The sequence below is a fragment of the Macaca thibetana genome, chromosome 7 (genome assembly GCF_024542745.1).
Source record: "Macaca thibetana thibetana isolate TM-01 chromosome 7, ASM2454274v1, whole genome shotgun sequence".
NCBI lineage: Eukaryota > Metazoa > Chordata > Mammalia > Primates > Cercopithecidae > Macaca > Macaca thibetana.
Window position 1 is genome coordinate 91,608,234 of NC_065584.1, and position 21,769 is coordinate 91,630,002.

At 43.7% G+C, this 21,769-nt stretch overlaps 1 protein-coding gene across 3 annotated transcripts in view; it reads right to left on the bottom strand.

The window, feature by feature from the left end:
• Positions 1-21,769, bottom strand: part of IGF1R (insulin like growth factor 1 receptor) — a 318,403-nt gene that overhangs the window by 54,676 nt on the left and 241,958 nt on the right. For all 3 annotated transcript variants that reach the window (XM_050798204.1, XM_050798202.1, XM_050798205.1), the window contains exons 3-6: positions 18,873-19,185; positions 12,990-13,138; positions 10,317-10,461; positions 1,039-1,253 (exon numbers count right to left, since the gene is read on the bottom strand). In XM_050798204.1, coding sequence (XP_050654161.1) covers positions 1,039-1,253; positions 10,317-10,461; positions 12,990-13,138; positions 18,873-19,185 — 822 coding nt within the window. The remainder of the gene's footprint in view (positions 1-1,038; positions 1,254-10,316; positions 10,462-12,989; positions 13,139-18,872; positions 19,186-21,769) is intronic.

Sequence of the window (21,769 nt, forward strand, 5' to 3'; positions counted from 1 at the left end):
TTACTTTTATAACCCTGTCCAGCCAAAGAGAGCCACACCATTCTCAGCAGCCATATTCTACACATGGTTAGATGAGAAAGGCGCTGCTGTATCTCTGATACGAGACCTTAAGTTTTATAACCAGTACAAGGCTATAATTATATTGTTCTAAATTTAAAAAGCGGTATCAACTCAGGGATGCAGGCTCACTCCATCTTTTTCACGTTGGGGTGGGAGAAACAAGGCGGCCGAGTGTAAGGGACAGGAAACCTGTGGCCCACAGCAGCTGTTCTTAGGGCAGAGCCGCCTCCACCTCACAGGCCTGTGCTTCCCTTCTGTGGGAGCGGGAGGATAGAGCTCACAGGGCTGGAGCACCCTGGCTCTTCCCTGAAAAATAATCGGACAGGGCATGGTGGCTCACACCTGTAATTCCAGCACTGTGGGAGGCTGAGGCAGGTGGATCATTTGAGGTCAGGAGTTTGAGACCAGCCTGGCCAACATGATGAAACCCCGTCTCTACAAAAAAATACAAAAATTAGCTGGGCATGGTGGCGGGTGTCATAATCTCAGCTACCTGGGAGGCTGAGGCATGAGAATCGCTTGAACCAAGGAGGCAGAGGTTACAATGAGCCAAGATCATGCCACTGCACTCCAGCTTGGGTGACAGAGTGAGACTCCATCTCAAAAAAAAAAAAAAAAAAAAAAAAAAAAGAAAAAGAAAAAGAAAAAGAAATAATCTAACTGTGCACCTGTGTATAAAAGGACATTTAATTGTGCATTCTGTAAGCAGCACTTTAAAGTTTGAGAGAGAACCTATTTATAAGTGTTTCACACACTCACAGAGATGTACAGAATTTGTAAATATGAATACATCACGTATCTGCCCACTACTGATTCTGAAGACATATAAGTAGCAGCAAAGCACTAGTGAAGATGGTCTAGTGGTCCCCCATGTGAAACAAGAAAGGGCCGCAGAGGGAAGTTGCCATCACACATGGGAGGAGGGTCTGCTGTTATCATGATGGTTTGGCCCATGGTGTTTTGGGTGCTGTCACTCACAGGAGGCTCTCTCCCCGTTGTTCCTGGTGTTTATGTCCCCTTTGCTTTGGCGCCCTTTAGTCCCCGTCACTTCCTCCATGCGGTAAATTTCCGAAACACACAATTTGGGATTGAAAGCAAAGTACATTTTCCCTGCTTTGATGGTCAGGTTGCGGTGGTCCCAGTCCCATAGTTGCTGCAAGTTCTGGTTGTCGAGGACGTAGAAGGAGTAATTCCTAGAAGCATAGAAATCGATGTTATGTTATGTCAGCGCACCTGCCCTTGGCCACCGTCTTCTCTAGCCTGCTGGCCACATAACATACGTCCTCTTTGCCACCTGCTCCACAATACATTTCCTTTGCCAATAAGAGATTTAGTTATTAACACTATAGGAGAACAGATAGTTGCTGCTAACAATGGCAACAACATGATTCGACAATGTATCAAAATCGATAAGATGCTAATTAATTTTATGACCTCTATTACCATCAAATAATGCTTCTTGTATCAGAGGATGTTACTAGAATCATTTCCAAGAAATGCCTTTGGTTATTTTTCTCAGCCAAGTATGCACAACGTGCTTGAAAGCAATCCATGAGAGAACAGACATGCTCTGCTACCCAACCAGAACAGCTTACACATTTGCTCTAAAGTCTCCCATTATCCATGGAAGTAAATCCTGCCCATGCCCAATCAGCAGCATGATGGGATAGGAGACAGCATGTGACAGGGAGACAAACTTGTGGGGGGTCAACCCTGGGCCTTCTCCTTCCCTGATTCATCTTTCACTCTGAGAAGCCCCAGTTCCAGTCCCTGGAGGTGTGGGGGAGGAGGAAGAGCCACCAACAGGCAGTGCCCTTGGCCTCTCATCCAGGCAAGAGGACTTGGAATCCAATACAGTGGTTCTCCAAGTTTCGTGTGCACAAAGCTTGTTTGCAAAGTGGCTGGGCCCCACCCCCAGAGCTTCTGATTCAGCTGGGGTGGGCAAAGAATCTGCATTTATCACAAGTGCCAGGTGGTGCTGACCCCTGCTGTGGTCCCTGGACCACACGTGGAGAACCAGCAGTCTAGGAGAGGTTGAGTTCCAGTGAGGTGCTGGAGGACCAAAGCCCACCAAACCAGAAGTGGCTTCTGCCCCAGAGGGTGTACACACAAGTAGCGGATCCAACCAGCACAGGAAGCCGTTCTATCTGGCTACCCAGGTGGCAGGACAAGTCCATCCCCAGGGAGGCAAGAAAGCAGACAGCTATGGCTTGGGTCTAGAGAAAGATCCCTGCAGTGGGCCTTTCTCTCTGGCTTCCCCAGGAAGCCAGCAGACAATGCCAGGGCTGACAGTCTGAGTTCTCTGTGCTGATGGGCCTGATCCCCATGGACCATGAATCCTTCCTCTCCTCTTCCTGCTCTGCTTCTTACTAAGTTTAGGAATCAGTGCAGTACTTTGAGTGATTTCTAAGATCCACTCACAGATCTAATGTATAAACACACAAACGAAAAAGGACCCCAGCCCTCCCTACAGAGCCAGCATAGCCAGGTCAGAACAGAACCCCTAAGCCTTCCTCTGCCCTGGAGGCTACGTGCATTGGGGATCTCTCTGCATCTGGTAAGGGTCTTCATTTACACCCAAACCAGGACCTCTAACCAGCTGGTCAATCCTCAGCCTGATTCTCATTATGGTTACAATGCTGCCAAGCAGCCCTGTGACATTTTCCTGAACATTCACAAACAGAGGTCAGACCAGGAGGGAGTTCAGAGACTGGGACCCAGGACCAGAAATGACTGCACAGCCACATGCAGGTCCCTTAGTGCTATTTGTAGCCCTGTTTACTCACTCATAGGACAATAAGGGGAATGCACAGGTGACATCTAAGCTCCCTGTCTACTTTAAGAATGCCCAGAAGGAGTCACAGAGCTGCCATGGAATCCAACCTACAAGCCTGAAGCCCAACCCTTCCCTGAGCACTGGGCTCTCTGTTCACACAAGTGCTGGGGGTGGAGGTGGGAGTCCTGCCAGCACAGGGGTGCAGTGAACACACAAGTGAGTTGAAAGACAGCGCCTCTGAAGCTAAGTCAGGCTCCTCTCAAGCCCATCTTTAGGCCTCTGGACACATTAGTGGCTACCAAACTGGTAGCAAAAACTTGTGAGTCAACAATTCTTCCCTTTCAGTAAGGGCTCACTCCTGAACACATAGCTATCCTGGAAAAGCCGCGTAAGACATTGTCCAAATGATCTCAGATCTGGTCAATGCAACACAAGGCGTGTTTCCCGGGGAGCAGTGCTGGGATATGGCCCAGTTGGCTCTACTGCTGCCGGGGGTAGGCCCCATCCACACCTGCTCTTCCTCACAGCCAGGTTTCAGGTGACACTGCTGGAGGTCAGAAGGGCTCCATGCAGTCATACAACTGAAGGAGGGATGGCGTGAAAATGGATGTGTCCTATCATAAGCCCATTCTTGCTCATGGAGTTTCTCCAGCTCCAAAGGAGACTCTGCAGTGATGCATGCCCAAGTGTGGGGCTGCTTCCAGGTATCTGAGTTAGTGTTACAGGACAAAATATCCCTGCTGGTGAAGAAACCTCTAGGATGCTGGTAAGGACCAATTAATCAGGCCAAACTTCCATCTACACCCAGAACGAGGCCTCTTTTAGTAAATTAATTTCACTAGCAGGGAACAGAACCACACCAAAAATACCTTCTGAACAAAACATTCTTCTCCCCACGGGAGGAAGCATGAATTATAAATCAGGAATTTGACAAATGAATGGCAGGCACACTGAAATTCTGTGTATTTGATTAATCACTTTGAAAAGCAAGATTATCTTTTTACAGTAAACACAAACATTTTTTACAATCATTGAAGAGGCTGGGAGCCAGGATACCAATATCAATAAAACCCAGGCATTACGGAGCCTGTGGAAGCTAAAGAAAAATAAAAATAAAACCCTTGTCAAAATAATAATCAAGTCATTCATGAGCTGCCTGTCAATACTGTGCTTGTTATTCCAGCCGCAGCTTGGGGCAAGGCTCCCTGCTAAATTCCTTCCATGATTAGGTGAGAATTAAGAGAGGGTAAAAGGCAGAGACCTGTCTGCACATCTTTAAAATATGCATAAAGTTATCATTGTTTCCTAAAGGAAAAGACTACTTAAGTAAATAACTCAGTAAATGTGATTTCCATTGTTTCTAAGCTTACTGCCTTTACCTTCAAAGAATGCTTTTAAAAATTAGTTTTTTTTTTCTTGAGACAGGGTCTCACTCTGTCATCCAGGTTGGAGTGCAGAGGCGCAATGACAGATCACTGCAGCCTCAACCTCCCAGGTGTAGGCTACCTCCTACCTCAGCCTCTCAAGTAGCTGGTACCGTATGTATGCCCCACCATGCTTGGTTAATTTCTCTTTCTTTTTTTTTTTTTTTAAGAGCTGGCATCTCACTATGTTGCTCTGGCTGGTCTCAAACTCCTGGGCTCAAGCAATCCCTTGCCATGGTCTTCCAAAGTGCTGGGATTACAGGTGTGAGCCACCACACCTGACCAGTTATTTATTTTTCTTTAGCTTCCATATGCTCTGTGATATCCAGATTTTATTGATACTGGTATCGTGGTTCTCAGCCTTCTCTATGTTGTAAAAAATATGTTTGTTTCTACACTTGGGTAGGCCCTGTCTCCCAATCTGTAGACCACACGGGGTGGCAACAGGTGGTTATCTTCCTGAGGACATCTTTATGTTATCTCTATCGCTATTTGAGTGCTGCTTGAAGATAGCCCCAGGTACAGGGTTCAGAGCACTCCATCTGGGAATCCAAAGGTCAGGTCTGAGCCTCATCTCCAGCACTTACTGAGGAACAACTCTGGGCAAAAGATTTATTCAGCTCTCCCAGGCTGGAGTCTCTCAGCTGCAAACTGGGGGTGTCGTCCTTGCTTTTCTGGCTGAGGCCAGTTGGAAGAATTGGATGGGCTAAACATAAGAGGATACCGTGAGCTTTTAATCACCCCACAAAAGTGCAGGATGACCTGTGCTACTCTCTGAAGTGTAAAAGTCCCCTGGAACAAAGTCTCAGAACAGGAAGGTCCTGTGCCCTGATAAATGGAGCTGAACCTGAGGTCTCCAGCCTACAGAGGTAGGAAGGACAGTTTCCCCATTTCAGTACTTGCTGATATATTGAAAACAATTCTGCAATTATACAACCAATCATTCCAGTTCCTTTCTCAGAGGAGAAAACTGCCTCTTCACGGCTGTCTCTAGAGGGCATCAGAACCCAGGACACAGGCTGTCATCGGCAACAGAGCCATCTGCAACTGATAGAGTAGTTGGCCTTTTTTGCCTTTCTGCAGATGCTCCCACCAATTCATCTGCAAACGGGTTGGTTTATATCATGCCCACCCTCCCGCAAATCCAATATTTACATCAACCTTAGGGGTTCAGCAAGGGTGGGAATGTCTATGTAGGTGGAACCAGGCACCATACAGATACTCAGAAAATGTTTCCTCTTTGTTTTGTTAGGTGTTTCTTAAAAATAGCTTTACTTCTGAAGTATAATCTACCTATCAAATCTACCTATCAAATATAATCTACCTATCAAAAATACCCATCAGGCCGGGAGCGGTGGCTCACGCCTGTAATCCCAGCACTTTGGGAGGCCGAGGCGGGCGGATCATGAAGTCAGGAGATCGAGACCATCCTAGCCAACATGGTGAAACCCCATCTCCACTAAAAATACAAAAAATTAGCTGGGCATGGTGGTGGGCGCCTGTAGTCCCAGCTACTTGGGAGGCTGAGGCAGGAGAATGGCGTGAACCCGGGAGGTGGAGCTTGCAGTGAGCCAAGATAGCGCCACTGCACTTCAACCTGGGCAACACAGTGAGACTCCGTTTCAAAAAAAAAAGAGAAAAAAAAATTCACGCATCATTCCATGAGCTTCAGTAAATTTACACAACTGCCCACTACTCAGTTTCAGAACATTTCCATCACCCGAGAGTTCCCTCATTCCCATGGTGGTCAATCTCCACCTCTTCCCCGCAGCCATCCCTGGTCTGCTTTCTGTCTCTATAGTTTTGCCTTTTCTGCAAATTACATACTAATGAGTCATACAATATGTAGCCTTTTGTGTCTGGATTTTTCCTTTTCACTTATCCTAATGTTTTAGAGGTTCACCCATGTCGTAACACGCGTCATACTTCACGTCTTTTTATTGTTGAGTAGTCAGTTGTCCTTTGTGCCACATTTTATTTATCCATTTATCTTTTTATCCATTCATCTGTTGATGAACATCTGAATGGTTTCCAGTGGGTCTTTTTCTTTGGCCTGGGGGTCAGGGGAGTCCCAGGAGGCTATTATGAGTAATACTGCTACCAAAATTCATACACAAGTCTTGTGTGGGCATGTTTTCATTTCTCTTGGGTGGATCCTGGAATTGCTGGGTCACAGGGTTGAGTGTATATTTTCCAAAAGTCCCAGGGAAATGTTAAAGAGCGGCCATGTTTCAGCCTTAGAGCTCCAAGAAGGTATTACAAAGCACTGTGTGTTGCAAAGTCAAGTGGTAGGAACAAAAGCATAGAAATGCCTATCTGCGAATGTCAATTCTTTTAACTCACCACCCTCCATCTACTTTTTCCTTCTTCTTTTCAAGGCAACAATCCTTGGTAGCACCAAAGAACGTGAAATTTTAACTCCTTAGTTACCTGATGCCATCCGGAAACAAGGTTGTCCAAACAAGGGGATTTTCCAGACAGTGAAAATATTCTCTTATTTAAGAGCTTAAAAATTAACTATTTTATAAAAATCGTGTACATGTGGATTACAAAACCTGTTTCCTTTGTAAACAGCAGAGCGGCCTTGATTTTCTTAATGTCTAAGGTCATTACTCTAGAAATACACCCTAGTGGTGTCCTTGAGGAAACCATGACTATGGCTTTTGTCACTCGGTTGCAAAATCAGCTCACCCTGAGTGTGATATAGAAGTCAACAGGCTCTGAGTGAGGAATAAGAGCTCTGCTCTACGTAAAATGCTTGAATTCTCTGTTCTGGATGGCTCAGGAGACTTTTTGAGAGGGATCTCAGTGACATTTTGGAAAGTCAAGGTTGTCAGAGTTGAAGGATCTCTGTATCTCGAATTATTCTGTTCTCCATCAAAAACAAAAGGCTACAAAACTTTCATCCTATTGAACCAAATGGAAACATTTATGTTATCATTGGCTGTAAAAGAAGTTCAAGAAGGCTGGGCGTGGTGGCTCAAGCCTGTAATCCCAGTACTTTGGGAGGCCGAGGCGGGTGGATCACAAGGTCAGGAGTTCGAGAACAGCCTGACCAACATGGTGAAAGCCCGTCTCTACTAAAAGTACAAAAATAAGCCAGGCGTGGTGGTGCGTGCCAGTAATTCCAGCTACTCAGGAGGCTGAGGCAGGAGAATTGCTTGAACCCAGGAAGCAGAGGTGCAGTGAGCCGAGACAGTGCCACTACACTCCAGCCTAGGCAATAGAGCAAGATTTCATCTCAAAAAAAAAAAAAAAAAAAAAAAAAAGAAAAAGTTTAAGAAAATAGTGTGACACGTGTAACAACATGGATGAACCTCTAAAACATTAGGCAGCAGTGTGAGGGGAAAATACTTAGGAAAAAAAACCGTCAAAGTGCTTTGTGATATGCACATGGGAAGAAATGAAGGGATAAAGCAGTGGTTTCCAATCTTTGCTCCCTGCTGAAGTGCCTAGGGATCTTTAGACAAGCACTGATTCCTGGATCCTAATCCCAAACACTCCTATTGAATTGGGGTGGGGGTGCAACTTGGACATCAGGATTTCTCAACCCCACCCCCGCCCCCACCCCCAGTGATTCCATAATGTGTAGCAAAGTTTGAGAAACACTGGGATAAAAGTTATCTTGGCTTAAACCAAAAGCATATCGAAATAAAAATTTCAGCTCTGCTAACACTCTTGTATTCAAAAGCCTTGAATATGTTCCATGGTCTACCTAAATTATAACCCTTTATACCTGGGTGCAAAACATCTTACGTAACTCTAGTACCACCCACCTCTCCAGCGTTAGTTGCCCAACAGGCCCCAGGATGCCCCAACTTGTTGCCTTTACTCCTGCCACCCTACCTCGAATTGCCTTTCTTCACTTCAATCCTCTGCTTTCCCCAAGTTTTTCCCGAACGCCTTCAAGGCCCATCTCAAATGCCACCTTGTCAGAAGCCTGTCTGATCTTCTCAGGTATCTGGCTCTTCTCCATGCCTAGGGCACATTTCTCTCTTTCCCTTGTAACACTGTGCGAGTTCTGCTTTGCACTGCTGATGTTTATCTGTCTATCATATCCTGTCCTCTTTCTCGCTCTGCCTCTTCCCTTCTTGCAGAAGAAGTGAGGGCAGCCAGTGAAGGGGCCAGACCTGACTCTGTCCCTGAGTCTAAGGAGAAATGAACAGCTGAGGTGTTGCTAGTGGTCTCAACACCTGAAGCAAACAGAGCTCTTGGGGAGCTCATCATCGTGAGGACGGGCTATACCTTTGTGGTCACGTGCCAGGAAGACAGGGTGACAGGAAACAGCTCCCATCGAAAGGTGAAAGATTCTTAAGAGCCCTAGCTCAAAAGAGAGCCTCTTAGAAGCAGCACACAGGAATGAAAGGCTGGAGCCGGCATCCTTGGAGCTGCAGGGCTACTGGGGAGCAGCAGCAGCAGGGAAAACCCAGGGCCCGCTTGCCCTCCCCTGCATCTAAAATGGTAAGAGCAGGCCAGGGGCCCAGGCTTACCTGGGAAGCCTCACAAACACCTGAGCATGTATCCTTAAAAGATTTTGCTGATACTTCAGGTTTTATGCAAGTTTCAGATAATGAGAAAGACATCATAAATATTCTTGCAAATAAAAATCAGGCTTTAATTTCTAGCTACATTTAAGTGCACAATACTTAGTTAACACTCCATGAAGAGGTTAATTTCCTAATAGAAATTAAACTGTCCTCTCAGCATTCACCTTTATGTCTATCATTTGCTTAGTCTAGGAAAAAAAAAAAAGGTGTATCGTTAAGCAACAGGAAAATCTGACAGCTACTAATCTGCTAAAGAAAAAAGAGCTCACAGATATCCAGGATTCCAGAAACAAACACCTACTTAGGAAAAAAAAAAGGCGGATAAAAAATTCATTTTAAAATTTAATACAATGAACAATGATCATCACCTTAAATCGGTAGGACCTCAGCTTGCCAGGTAAGTGACTGAGGAGTCTGGGGCTGGGCGCAGTGGCAGCCTCCTTCGATTTGCAATGAGAAAGAAGTTTTTCAAGGATTGGTGTTCCCAGTGGGGAGGACACTGTGCTTTTCAAGGATGGAATGAAGAGCTGCCCGCTCTCGTTAGCTCTATCAGATGATGGAATTTTAAGAATTTAAGACTGACCAAGAGTTAGTCTGAGAAAAACAGGGAGGCTGTAAAGAAACCCTTATGCAGTAACTTTATCCAGTTGGGGCAGATAAATCAGCAAGGACAACCTTTCCCATGACCTTCTCGCCTCTTTTTTTCCTAAATTATTTTCCCAAATTCTCTTTAGAAGGAATTCACTCCTTAATTGATAACTCCTTTTATTTTGAAGCATTCGCTTAAAGCCAGGCAACAGTCGTACTTAAAAGGGAGGGTTTAAAGAGAAAAGTACACATGCAAAGGTACACATAGGCTGACGGCTGGAAAGCAATTGTGCATGCAATAAGCACCAGCTTTTATCCTCCAGTGAAAAGCCCATGATTATTTTAAAACCCCTATCACAAAGCATGCCTGTGCCAAGGCAAAAATTCTATCAATAGTGCAAATCCTGTAAACTAATCAATAAAAACAATCTTGTGAATCTGGATTTCTTTATAACAAAATGAACTGCCCATGCTCCTCTGCTGCTCTCACTTCCAATATCTTAAGAGATGGAGTAGTTGTGCATAGTAGAGTACAGCATCCTGAGGGAGATGAGGGTTGTGCGAATGATTTCACAGGGAGGTGAGCACTCCAGATCAACTGGCTGTCAGTCTTGGCAGAAAAGCCCCAAGAACACCAAGTCTGCCCCAATTCTGCCGTCTCACTGGTCACAGTCAGACATGCAACCCTTGACTGACAAGGCAAAATCGAATAAGGGGGAAAACATCTGTTTTCCAAAACAGCAAGAATGGAGAATCATGACTCTATCCAACACCTACTCGAGCAGCACAGGCAATACTGCAGCTTCTTCCTTTCTTCTATTTAACAAGGCAGGGAGGGCTCTTACCTCAGCAACAGTTTTACAAGTATGCTGCTTATTTTGTAATAGGAGAACATCAGCTCATGAAATTTGGGGCACTTACCCTTCTAGCTGCTCCTCTCCTAAGATGAGGCGAAGGTTTTTTAGGAAGGACAAGGAGACCAAGGCATGGGAATGGCGGATCTTCACGTAGCCCGTCACCACCTCGATGAGCCCCATGAAGTTCTCCAGTTCTGAAGCAATGTTATCTACATTGAAAGGGGATCGTGTCACTGTGTGCTTACTTGGTGTAAGGGTGACATACTTGGATTCTTACAAACACAAGTGAGAACAATTCAATGGCAGGTGCCCCCTGAGATGCTCAGGCTCCCAGCACAGGACTGGCCATTCCCGGACAAAAGCACGCTTCCCTGGCTTGACTCTCAACAACCACTCCTGGAATGAGGACTCCCAGGCAGGGGAAGGCAAGTTTCTAGGAGGTTGGGGGTACTACAGCTCTCAAGCTGATCATAAATACCAGACTGGCAATTAGCTAAGGCTGACAAATGTAGGGAACGTCTTTTAATATGCTCTGTCAACAGACAGTATGGCCTCCACAGTACAAGGGCATGACTAAATCAACAACATTTTCTCCATCTCATTCAGAACTGCCTGTGCTGCCTTTCTAATTCCTAAGATACAGGAATCTATATTTAAAGGTTCCATTTTACTAAGACTAGAAGAAAATATACCAAAATGTTAACAACGGCTATCTATGAGGGATTTTTAAAAATTCATTTCTGCATTGCTAAGTTTTCTATAATATTTACGTATTGCTTTTGGAACTAGAAAATAGTTGGAAAAATAGTTGCTATTACAGATGTACAAACATAATATGCAAACAACAGGTTTCCTTTCATCTTGTTTAGTCTACCCTTTCCCCTAGTAAATAAAAACCAATTTTCAGTTCAACTAACGCTAAAATTTTAATAAAGACCATAATGAACTGGGTGTGGTTCAATTAATGGGATTTTACTGTGTATAATTTATGAAGACATATTTAATAAAAGGCTCTATTTTGCTTTGAGTTGATACAAATAAAATAAGGGTACTAAAGGATAAAGCCCTACATCTAATTTAACAGCTTTCCAAGAAAAATTAAAGGGAAATTTAAGTTGAAAAGATAAGAGCTTGTGTGCAGTTGATGTTTTAAGGAAGAGATCCTGAATTTTAAATGTGGGGCAGGAAGCATGCCTTAGTCAAGATCAGGAAATTTCCCCTATAATGAGATGTCCCATCATCCTAAATCCAATCTATTTCCTGCAATGGACATAAACCGGAAGACACACTTCATCATCATGCATAAATATGCACCAATTCCTTCATAAAATGATACTTCTCCATGGATTTAATTCACAGATTGAAATTTTATCTTCAGAGGAAGATAAAAAAGTTTAGGCACTCAAAAGGTATGTTCTAGGGATAAGCAAGTTAAAAGTAAATGAGAAAATGCAGACACAGCCAAAAGAATTAAACTTCAGAAGTACCATGAGAGCAGGGAAGCCCTAGTTGTGGGGAACAGAGTTACCTTCATCATGGAGGACTGAGAGTGGGTATATTGTGAACAACAGCAAGGGATATCAACAAAGTCAGAAGAAATAAGCAAAAACTTGTTTCTGTCCTTTCTAAACCTTAAGAAAACAGTTTATTCATTTAACAAATATTAAGGAAAAGCAAATTCTCAAAATACATTATTTTTCCTCTCAAACTGTAAAAAAAAAATTCTTCATAAAAGGATTTCCCCAAAAAATTCCTTTCAACTTGAAAGTCTTTTTACAGTATTTATTCTAGCTTATAAAACTATCAGTACCTTGAACAAGTGGTCCCAGTAGCAGAGAATTTAAGGCACCATTACTAGAAGCCCTTGGCAATGAAAAAATCACAAGTGAAAAGATTTTTTAAATTATCCAGGCATGGTAGGGTGTGCCTGTAGTCCCAGCAACGTGGGAGGCTGAGTAGAAGGATTGTTTGAGACCAGGAGTTCCAGGTTACAGTGAGCTATGATTGTGCCATTGCACTCCAGCCTGGGTGACACAGTGAGACTCTGTCTCAAAACAAAACAAAGAAACAAACACACAAAAAAACAAAGTGAAGAGATCGCAGGCTAAGTCAGTGGGAAATCCTTTGCACAAATCCAACTTAGAAGCAACTTACCAGGAATGCCATCTACTGCAAATATAGGTCATTGTACCGAGGTGAGACTGAAACTTTACGTACACAATGACACATACTTGTATCCTTTTGTCTCTCACAAGTAAATCTGGCAATCTAGCATTCTTTTGGACTTCATAAAAGTTTAACGTGGTATCACTAAACTTCCCTTTGCTCAGTCTTCTCAGTAAATTCAAGTAACGATCACTCTTTAGACTTGAAAGATGTGTGGATTTGGCTACAGCTGGAGTCTGCTGAGTCACACCTCTGATCCAATGGTCTCTTCTGGGGTTTGTATGTGTCAGGGCTTGCCTCTCCTATGCAAGATGTGACTAACAAAAAGATGAGCGATGACCCTCTTTACAGGAATAAATGATGTGCCAATGGCTAAAAAACAGATTGCCTTTCAATCTGTTTTTTATCTTTCAGGGAAACTCAAAGAAGAGACGTCATGCGTGAGGCTTACACACCATGTTGTTTATCTAAGCCCATATTTTAGTGGTGACTCAGGGACAGGAGCATGAAAAGCATCAACAAAAGAAAACCATGAGATCTAGCCATTTTTTCAGTGGGATGAAATACTTACTCCCCCGTCGGATGTTAATGAGCAAATTGCCCTTGAAGATGGTGCATCCTTGGAGCATCTGAGCAGAAGTAACAGAATCAATGGTCTTTGTTTTCTTTTCTTCCTCACAGACCTTGGGGCAAGGACCTTCACAAGGGATGCAGTACATGCTGTTGAAGAAAAAAAAAAATCAAAAACACAGATAATTGAGTCTGTCTTCTTGCATTAAAAAAGTCATAAGGATATGCTTTTTATTGTTATTACAGCATGCATTAGAAAAAGCAACTGTTTTGAAGTGTTCGTGTAGTCACATGGTATATCATTCCCAAGCCCACCCAAGATAAGCCACTCACATTGCAACCAAAAGGAGAAAGAGCCTACAAAGGAAGAGCGTGTTGCTTGCTTCCAGACAAAATACATGATGCATCCTCAAGGCATCTGTGTATCATAGCCTGTTGACTGATGAGCCAGCTGGTTCCATGTGGGAGAGATAGTGTTGCAGAAAGGAAGCTCTGGGGGTTCTCTGGAGGAACACAGAGCTGCTTTCTGATATTGTGACCCTGGCCTGTGTACCTGGAGCAGTAGCTAGGAGAGAAGACAGGGACAGCAAAGGGACTGTAGTGTCTCTGCCTAACAGTAGTCCAGCTCCTGCAGTCAGTGTCTCAGGGAAACCCAGTGATGGATGCCAAAAGGCATGTGGTACAGCGCAGATCCATTATTTTCTTGCTAAAGCACAACTGAAATTATTTCTTGACAGTGTTTTGCAGAAACTTGTAAACTGATCCAAATGTTGTTTTCGCTGCATACACAATAAAAGCAAGGGGTTTCCATTACTTTGTAATGAGCTCTTATTTCAAATGCTATCCTGAACATGGCACAAACCACCAAGAGTCAGGGACAAGAAAGACTGGCACTTTTCCTGCTTACCTGCCGTTATTTACAAAATAGCAGACAAAACGCTAACCTAGCAGCTGAACCTTTGGGATCTATAGTTATATATAGAACAAGGGTCAGAAAGTTGAACTGATTTCCAAACAAGACAAATGATACGACCTTTTGCGACGTGTGTGTTAACAGGATGGTAAGTTGGGGAGCCATTACATGTACATTATTGTTCTTAAATCATCTCTCAAATTTCATGAAGTAAAAACATTCAAGAAAAACAGTGTAAATTATAGCACTTTTTATTAATGTCCCTTCCCCCTATCTATGAAAGTTATTTTGTATCTAAGACAAAGATGTAGGGTTCTGTTCTGTTTAAAAGCTAATAGGTAAACAAAACTTCTCTGGTATTTTCCTATTGCGTGTTTGGGAGAATGGGGATCATGGCTTCCAGAAGGCTCCTGCAGGAACTGGACCCACCCACAGATGGGGAGTCCTTCCTCTACCATTGCACTCACCATTCTCATTTCTAGCCTGGGTTGGGGGCTTACCTTCAGCACTTTTTTAGTTGGTCTTCTGTTGTTTCTAATTTATCTACATACCCTATAAACTCCCACTCTCCCTTTAAAAAAACATTTTATTTTAAAATAATTATAGAGTCATAAAAAGTTGCAAAGATTTACAAAGTTACAGAGAGATCCCACATAGCCTTCATCTAATTTCCTCCAATGGTCACTACATCTTACATCATGATAATGCAGTATCAAACCTGGAAATTAACTCTGAGTGTGTGTGTGTGTGTGTGTGTGTGTGTGTGTGTGTACGCACGTGCCCGCATGGTGCTCTGTCACTGATCACTTGTGTAGATTTGTGTAATCACAACAATCAAGATACAGAACTGTTCCATCACCACAGAGCTCTCCCTGATGCTACCTGTTCATACTCACTGCCCTGCTCAACCTAGTCCCCAATGTCCCTAACACCTGGCAACCACTTATCTGTTTTCCATCTCTATAATCTGTCTTTTTTTTTTTGAGACAGGGTCTCACTCTGTCGCCCAGGCTAGAGTGCAGTAGCATGATCTCAGCTCACGATAACCTCCACCTCCTGGCGGTTCAAGTGATTCTCCTGCCTCAGCCTCTGGAGTAGCTGAAACTACAGGTTTGCACCACCATGCCTGGCTTCTATATATTTTTTTTTGAGACAAGAATCTCACTCTGTCACCCAGGGTGGAGTACAGTGGCACAATCTTGGTTCACTGCAACCTCAGCCCTTCTGGGTTCAAGTGATTCTCCTGCCTCAGCCTCCTGAGTAGCTGGGATTACAGAGACGGGTCACCACACCCAGCTAATTTTTGTATTTTTAGTAGAGATGGGGTTTCACCAAGTTGGCCTCCTGACCTCAAGCAATCTGCCCACCTCAGCCTCCCAAGGTGCTGAGATAGGTTATGAGCCACTGTGTCCGGTCAAACTTTGTATTTTTAGTAGAGACAGGGTTTCACTATGTTGGCCAGGCTGGTCTCGAACTCCTGACCTCAGGTTATCCACCCACCTCAGCCTCCCAAAGTGCTGGGCTCACAGGTGTGAGCCACCTCGCCCGGCTATAATCTGTCATTTTGAGGATGTTGTATAAATGGAATTATACAGTACGTGATCTTTTGAGGTTGGCTTTTTCACAGAGCATAACGTTCTTGAGATCCATCCAAGCAGTGTACTTCAATGGTTTGTTCCTTTTTATTGCTGAGTAATAATATTGCATGGTGCAGATGTCCCACAGTTTGTTTAACTAATTACCTATCATAGGACATCTAAGTGATTTCCAGTTTGGGGTTATTACAAATAAAGCTGCTACGGACGATGGTGTACATGTTTTTGTGTTGACATAAATTTCATTTCTCTGTAAATATCCATGGTTACAACTGCTGGGTTGTAACGTAAGTGTATGTTTAGTTTATCTCCATCTTTCACTCAAATAGAAAAATCTGAAGCTGGGTACAGTGGCTCACATCTGTAATCCCAGCACTTTGGGAGGCTGAGGCAGCAGGATCACTTGAGCCCAGGAATTTGAGGCTGCAGTGAGCTATGATAGTGCCACTGCACTCCAGCCTGGGCGACACAGCCAGTCTATCAAAGAGAAAAGAAAAGGGGGAAAAAAAAAGGAAACAATCATCTTTGGTAAAAAGTCTAGGAGTCATCGGGCACTTAAAAAATGTTTTTCTAAGAAATGTTTTGATAACATGTTTATAGATTAAGCTTCCTCAAATCCATTATGGTATAGAGAAGGTATAAACAAGATAAAAAAATAAATATTTTAAAGTAATTGTTAAGTAAGCCTCAAAGGCAGAGAGAAGGGAATTTATTATTCTTTATGGTGTTTTATTTTTAAACAAAAAGGTAGATGTATAGTTTTGAATGGACTGTAAGAATGAATAGGGGAAATAATGGCTCAATTCTCTGAAGAGTGTGCTAGAGCGGAAGAAACAACACTGTCAAATGGACAGCATTCCTACTTTGCCACAACTCTGGCGGCTGCAGAATGACCAAAGGCCTCCAAATGTCATTCAGAAAATGTATTCACAAAACAAAGATGATAGCATACTGAGTTCATGGACAAGCTACCGCTCCCCTAACCCCACCCCAAGGAGCAAGGTGATGTCTCAATAGTGGCTGAGCCTCAACTTGGTTCCAGGCACTGCCCCTGGGCCCGAGGTGTGCACCAGTAAAGGCCCTTTTACACTCAAAGGCTGCCAACAAAATGTGAGTACAATGCGGTAGACTGATTCTGGACATAATATGTATCCTCTGCAGCTCACTGAAGTCCTTGGCCTATTTATCATTTTAAAGTATTCAGAATAATTTTGTTCTTCGTTACTATCCTAATGGTTATACAAATCATAAGAGGCAGAAAGTTGCTCTACATCTAATACTATAAAAGAAAATGAGTATTATCTTTGATTTGAAGGTAAACCTACAGTAGAAGCTGCATCTCCAAATAATACACTAGAAAAAGAACCCCTTTATAAACACTTGCTCGATGTACTTTATAGAAATAAACTGCAGCAAAAATTATATTTAAAATTAACATCTACTTTTCGAATGATAAATGATATTTATTTATTTTTTTTTTTTTGAGACGGAGTCTCACTCTGTTGCCCAGGCTGGAGTACAGCGGCGCCATCTCGGCTCACTGCAAGCTTTGCCTCCCGGGTTCACGTCATTCTCCTGCCTTAGCCTCCCGAGTAGCTGGGACTACAGGCACCCGCCACCAGGCCTGGCTAATTTTTTGTATTTTTAGTAGAGACGGGGTTTCACCCTGTTAGCCAGGATGGTCTCTATCTCCTGACCTCACTTTGTGATCCGCCTGCCTCGGCCTCCCAAAGTGCTGGGATTACAGGCGGGAGCCACCACACCTGGCCGATATTTTTATATTTGTAGAATAGATTTTGACAGACTCAGAAAGACAGGCACCCTGGTGCTAATCACGAAGAAGGCATTTTGTCCACTAAAACAGCACTTTCCTAAAAGTCCTTTTTTTTTTTTTTTTTTTTTTTTTTTTTTTTGAAACAGAGTCTCTGTTGCCTGTGCTGGAATGCAGTAAGGTGATTTTGGCTTATTTCAGCCTTGACCTCAAGGGCTCAGGTGATCCTCCCACTTCCAATTCCCGAGTAGCTGAGACTACAGGTGTGTGCCAACACGCCCAGCTAATTTTTGTATCTTTTGTACAGATGGGGTTTGCATGTTGCCCAGGCTGATCTTGAACCCATGGGCTCAAGGGATCTGCCTACCTCGGCCTCCCAAAGTGCTGGGATTACAGGGGTGAGCCCCTAAAAGTTCTTTACTCTGCTCCAGGAAAGGGAACAGCAACCCCAAATCTCCAATCTTCTTTTGCTTTCAAAATTGTAGTTCCCACATTTCTAAACAATGCTAGCATCTTATTTTCAAAAGCATAAACCCAATCTTCTTTTGCTTTCAAAGTTATAGTTACCACATTTCTAAACAATGTTAGCATCTTATTTTCAAAAGCATAAACCAATGACAAATTTGTAGAAGTCCAGTTGACATGTACAAAAGGGATGGCATTTGTTATAAGAAACTCCATTTTTTTTTTTTTTTTGGAGACAGAGTCTCGTTCTGTCGCCCAGGATGGAATGAAGTGGTGTGATCTTGGCTCACTGCAACCTCTGCCTCCCAGGTTCAAGGAATTCTCCTGCCTCGGCCTCCCGAGTAGCTGGGACTACAGGCACGTCCACCATACCCGGCTAATTTCTGTATTTTTAGTAGAGACAGGGTTTCACCACGTTGGCCAGGCTGGTCTCAAACTCTGACCTCAGGTGATCCATGCACCTCAGCCTCCCAAAGTGTTGAGATGACAGGCGTGAGCCACATGCCCGGCCATAAGGAAATTCTTTGCTTCCCAAGTGAAGTCTCAAAGTTCAGGAAGGAAAATGAAGGACATGATGAGCACTGAGGGAGGGTCAAGGTAGAGGGGGATGAGAGGAAGGAAGTGTTGATGGGAAAATGTTGCTTATTTTAAGCTACTGCTTACTCTGAGCTGCTGCTAGCTCTTGCACTAAGATGTTTAGGGCTGCTTGCTGGTCTCAAGGATGGTGGTGGGGGCTTGGCCTGTCTTTTCTCTTGCACTTCCAAAGCCTCACCTGGCTAGCAACACCTAGACTAGGAAAATCTAAAACTATAGTCCCGTCTTAGATGCCAGCTTGGCAAGTACCCAGAGAGACCATGAACTCTGGGTATTGAAACCAGCAAGCAGGTACTTAATTTCAAATGGCCAGGCAGTATGCACTTAAAAAATAAAACAAACTGGTGAGGGGGGCCAGTAAGCCATGCCAATTGTTCCCAGAATCTCACCAAACATTTAAGGTAAGCCAGCCCTCTCAAACTGACCCACCTCAGTTAACTTCCTGAGGGCTGCACCCAGATGAAACAACTGACAGTCTACTTCTCTGTGCCAGGATGGCGGGTGGAGTGGGGGCGGGTAGTGACCACAGGTGTGGCCACGACTGACCTCTGGCTGCCGTTGCGGATGAAGCCTGAGGGGCACTCCTGCATGCACTCGCCGTCGTGGATCACGAAACCCTCGGAGTCGCTGCTCTCGGCGCTGAGGATGTTGGCGCAGAAGTCACGGTCCACACAGCGCCAGCCCTCAAACCTGTAGGTGTTGGGCGGGCAGGCAGGCACGCAGACACCGGCGTAGTAGTAGTGGCGGCAAGCTACACAGGCCGTGTCGTTGTCAGGCGCGCTGCAGCTGCCCAGGCACTCGGGGTGGCAGCACTCGTTGTTCTCGGTGCATGCCCTCTTCCCACAGGCACTCGGGCACACTGTGGAGACAGAGGAGAGACGGAGGTGAGATGGGGCAGGGGCGGCACCGCCTTCTCTGGGCCTGGCCAGCATCCTTCTGGGTCATTCACTGCTACCACCAGCACCAGATCGCTCACTGAGGAGACAATACAAAAACACACTACGAAATCCTCTCCCCAACCACTTAGACCTGCAGAGAGTAGATATATTTAAAGTTCAGCCTGTCCTAGGAACTCCTTGTTTGGTCTGGGACAAACCATTAGCGTCGGTGATCCTGATCCTCTCTCTTCCCATCTGTAAAATGAGGGAGATAATACCCACTTTCGAAGGTTGCCTCAGGCATGGGTGAGCCAGTGGAAGCCCTAACAGGAACCCTATGGTTCATTAGTAATTTAAAAGGCATTGTGCTATGCTCACTTTGCATTTCAAATATGTTCCTTACTGAAAACTCTTTTAAAGCCTTAGCGTGTAGAAATGCTTATTTTGAAAATGATTAAACTACACTCTATAGTAAAGATGATAGCATTCAAAATGACTTCAGGAAAATTTCTGTTGGCTTAATGATATCAAAGGTGTTACCCCAAATAAGCCATGATATCCTAACCTGTAAGATGACCAAGAAGTCACCATGTCTGAGGGTCATTCTCAAGTCCAAGAACACGCGTTTGTTACAGGAAAGGGGTCCTGACCCAGATCCCAAGAGAGGGTTCTTGGATTTTACTCAAGAATAATTCAGGGTGAGTCTATAAACTGAAAGCAAGTTGATTAGGAAAGTAAAGGAACAGAAGAACCAGGACAGAGCGGTTGCCCATTTTTATGGTTATTTCTTGATGATATGCTAAACAAGGGGTGGATTATTCATACCTCCCCTTTTTAGACCATATAGGGTAACTTCCTGATGTTGCTATGGCATCTGTAAACACTCATGGTGCTGGTGGGAGTGCAGCAGTGAGGACGACCACAGGTCACTCTCGTCACCATCTTGGTTTTGGTGAGTTTGGGCCGGCTTCTTTACTGCAACTGTTAGATCAGCAAGGTCTTTATGACCTGTATTTTGTGCTGACCTTTAATCTCATCCTGTTACTTAGAATGCCTTAACCGTCTGGAATTCGGCCCCATTTTACCTAGCTCCTATTCAAGATGGAGTTGCTCTGGTTTCAATGCCTCTGACAGGTGGGTGAGTAGTATCTCTGAGCCCACGGAACCACAGGATATTAGAAGCCATTTCCTCTAAGCCTCTTTGTGTGCTAAAGTTAAATCAGTGTCTAATAACCACAGATCCATGTGTACATCCCAAATAGATGAGCTGGCATTTATTTCCATAACAATTCTGCCATGATCACACTCTGTGGGCTGTTAGTCTTACTTGTAAATTTAGTATAAATCAACAAAATATGAAATCTGGTTTGCATTATACATTTCCTACTTTATCCTCAAATTGGAAAACAATACAAAATTATTTAAATGTGTGTGTTTTTGACTCTGACCTGCAATACTGAGTGGAGATTCTAGAATTCGTTTTTTCTTGTAATAAAAATACATGATGAAAAAAATCAGAGGTCACAAACATGTAAAGAGAATACAGAGAACGAGTAAGTCCATGTACCCACAAGTGACCCCTTTATTAATATCTTCATGCAGACCTTCCCTGGTCCTTTCTTATGTATGTACATGGACATATAAATACAAGTATCTATAAAAAGGACAAGCCATTCTGAAAGCTTTTTTTTTTTTTTTTTTTTGGCACAAAAGGTTGTGAATTCCACAAACATTTAACAGCAGTACTACATCCCATTGTAGAATGTATATCGTAAGTTACACCTGTTCCCAACTATAAGATATTTCCTTTACTTTTTATTATTGCAATCAGCAAAGCAATCTTCATGAGCACCCTTAACATTTCGTTCGGATCAATTTCCAGAATTCATCTTGTTGGGTTAAACTGTCCTCTAGAAAGTTTGTACCAGTTTATATACCCACTAGTTGCCTCCAAGAGTTCCTATTTCGCTGCAAATAGGTGAACTTGAAAACAGATATCAGAACTTGGACATGCAAATAAACAGTGTCACCTCTGAAGAAAATTGCTGTGATACTGTCAAGTTTAAAATACTTTTGCAACTTTCTCTTTTGAAGTCATCCTTTGACAGAAACAACAGGTTGCCTTCCATTATTTATTCTTCTTATCGTTTTCAGTAATTTTTAGTTGGGAATATTGCCATCCAGTTACAGACTACATCTCCCAGTCTTCCTTGTAGCTAGAGGTGGCCCTATGACTTAAGTTCTGGCCAGCGAGATATAAACAAACTTTTTGACTGGAAGACTCCTGAGAAGAGAGAGGGCATGGCCATCCTGCTCCTTGATGGCTGGAATGCAGTAGTAATGCATTCTTGAGCTCCAAGCTCAAGTACCAACCTTGGACCACAAGGTGAAACATCAAGAATGGTGAAGCACAATAAAAGGAACTTAGTACCTCACGAGAGTGGGGTCGCTAGGCTAACCCTGGACTGCTTACTCCAGACATCTTTAGATGCAAGAAAATACACTTTTATCTTGTTTCAATGACTGCTATTCATATATGCAACTCAACTAATCCCAACTGAGACA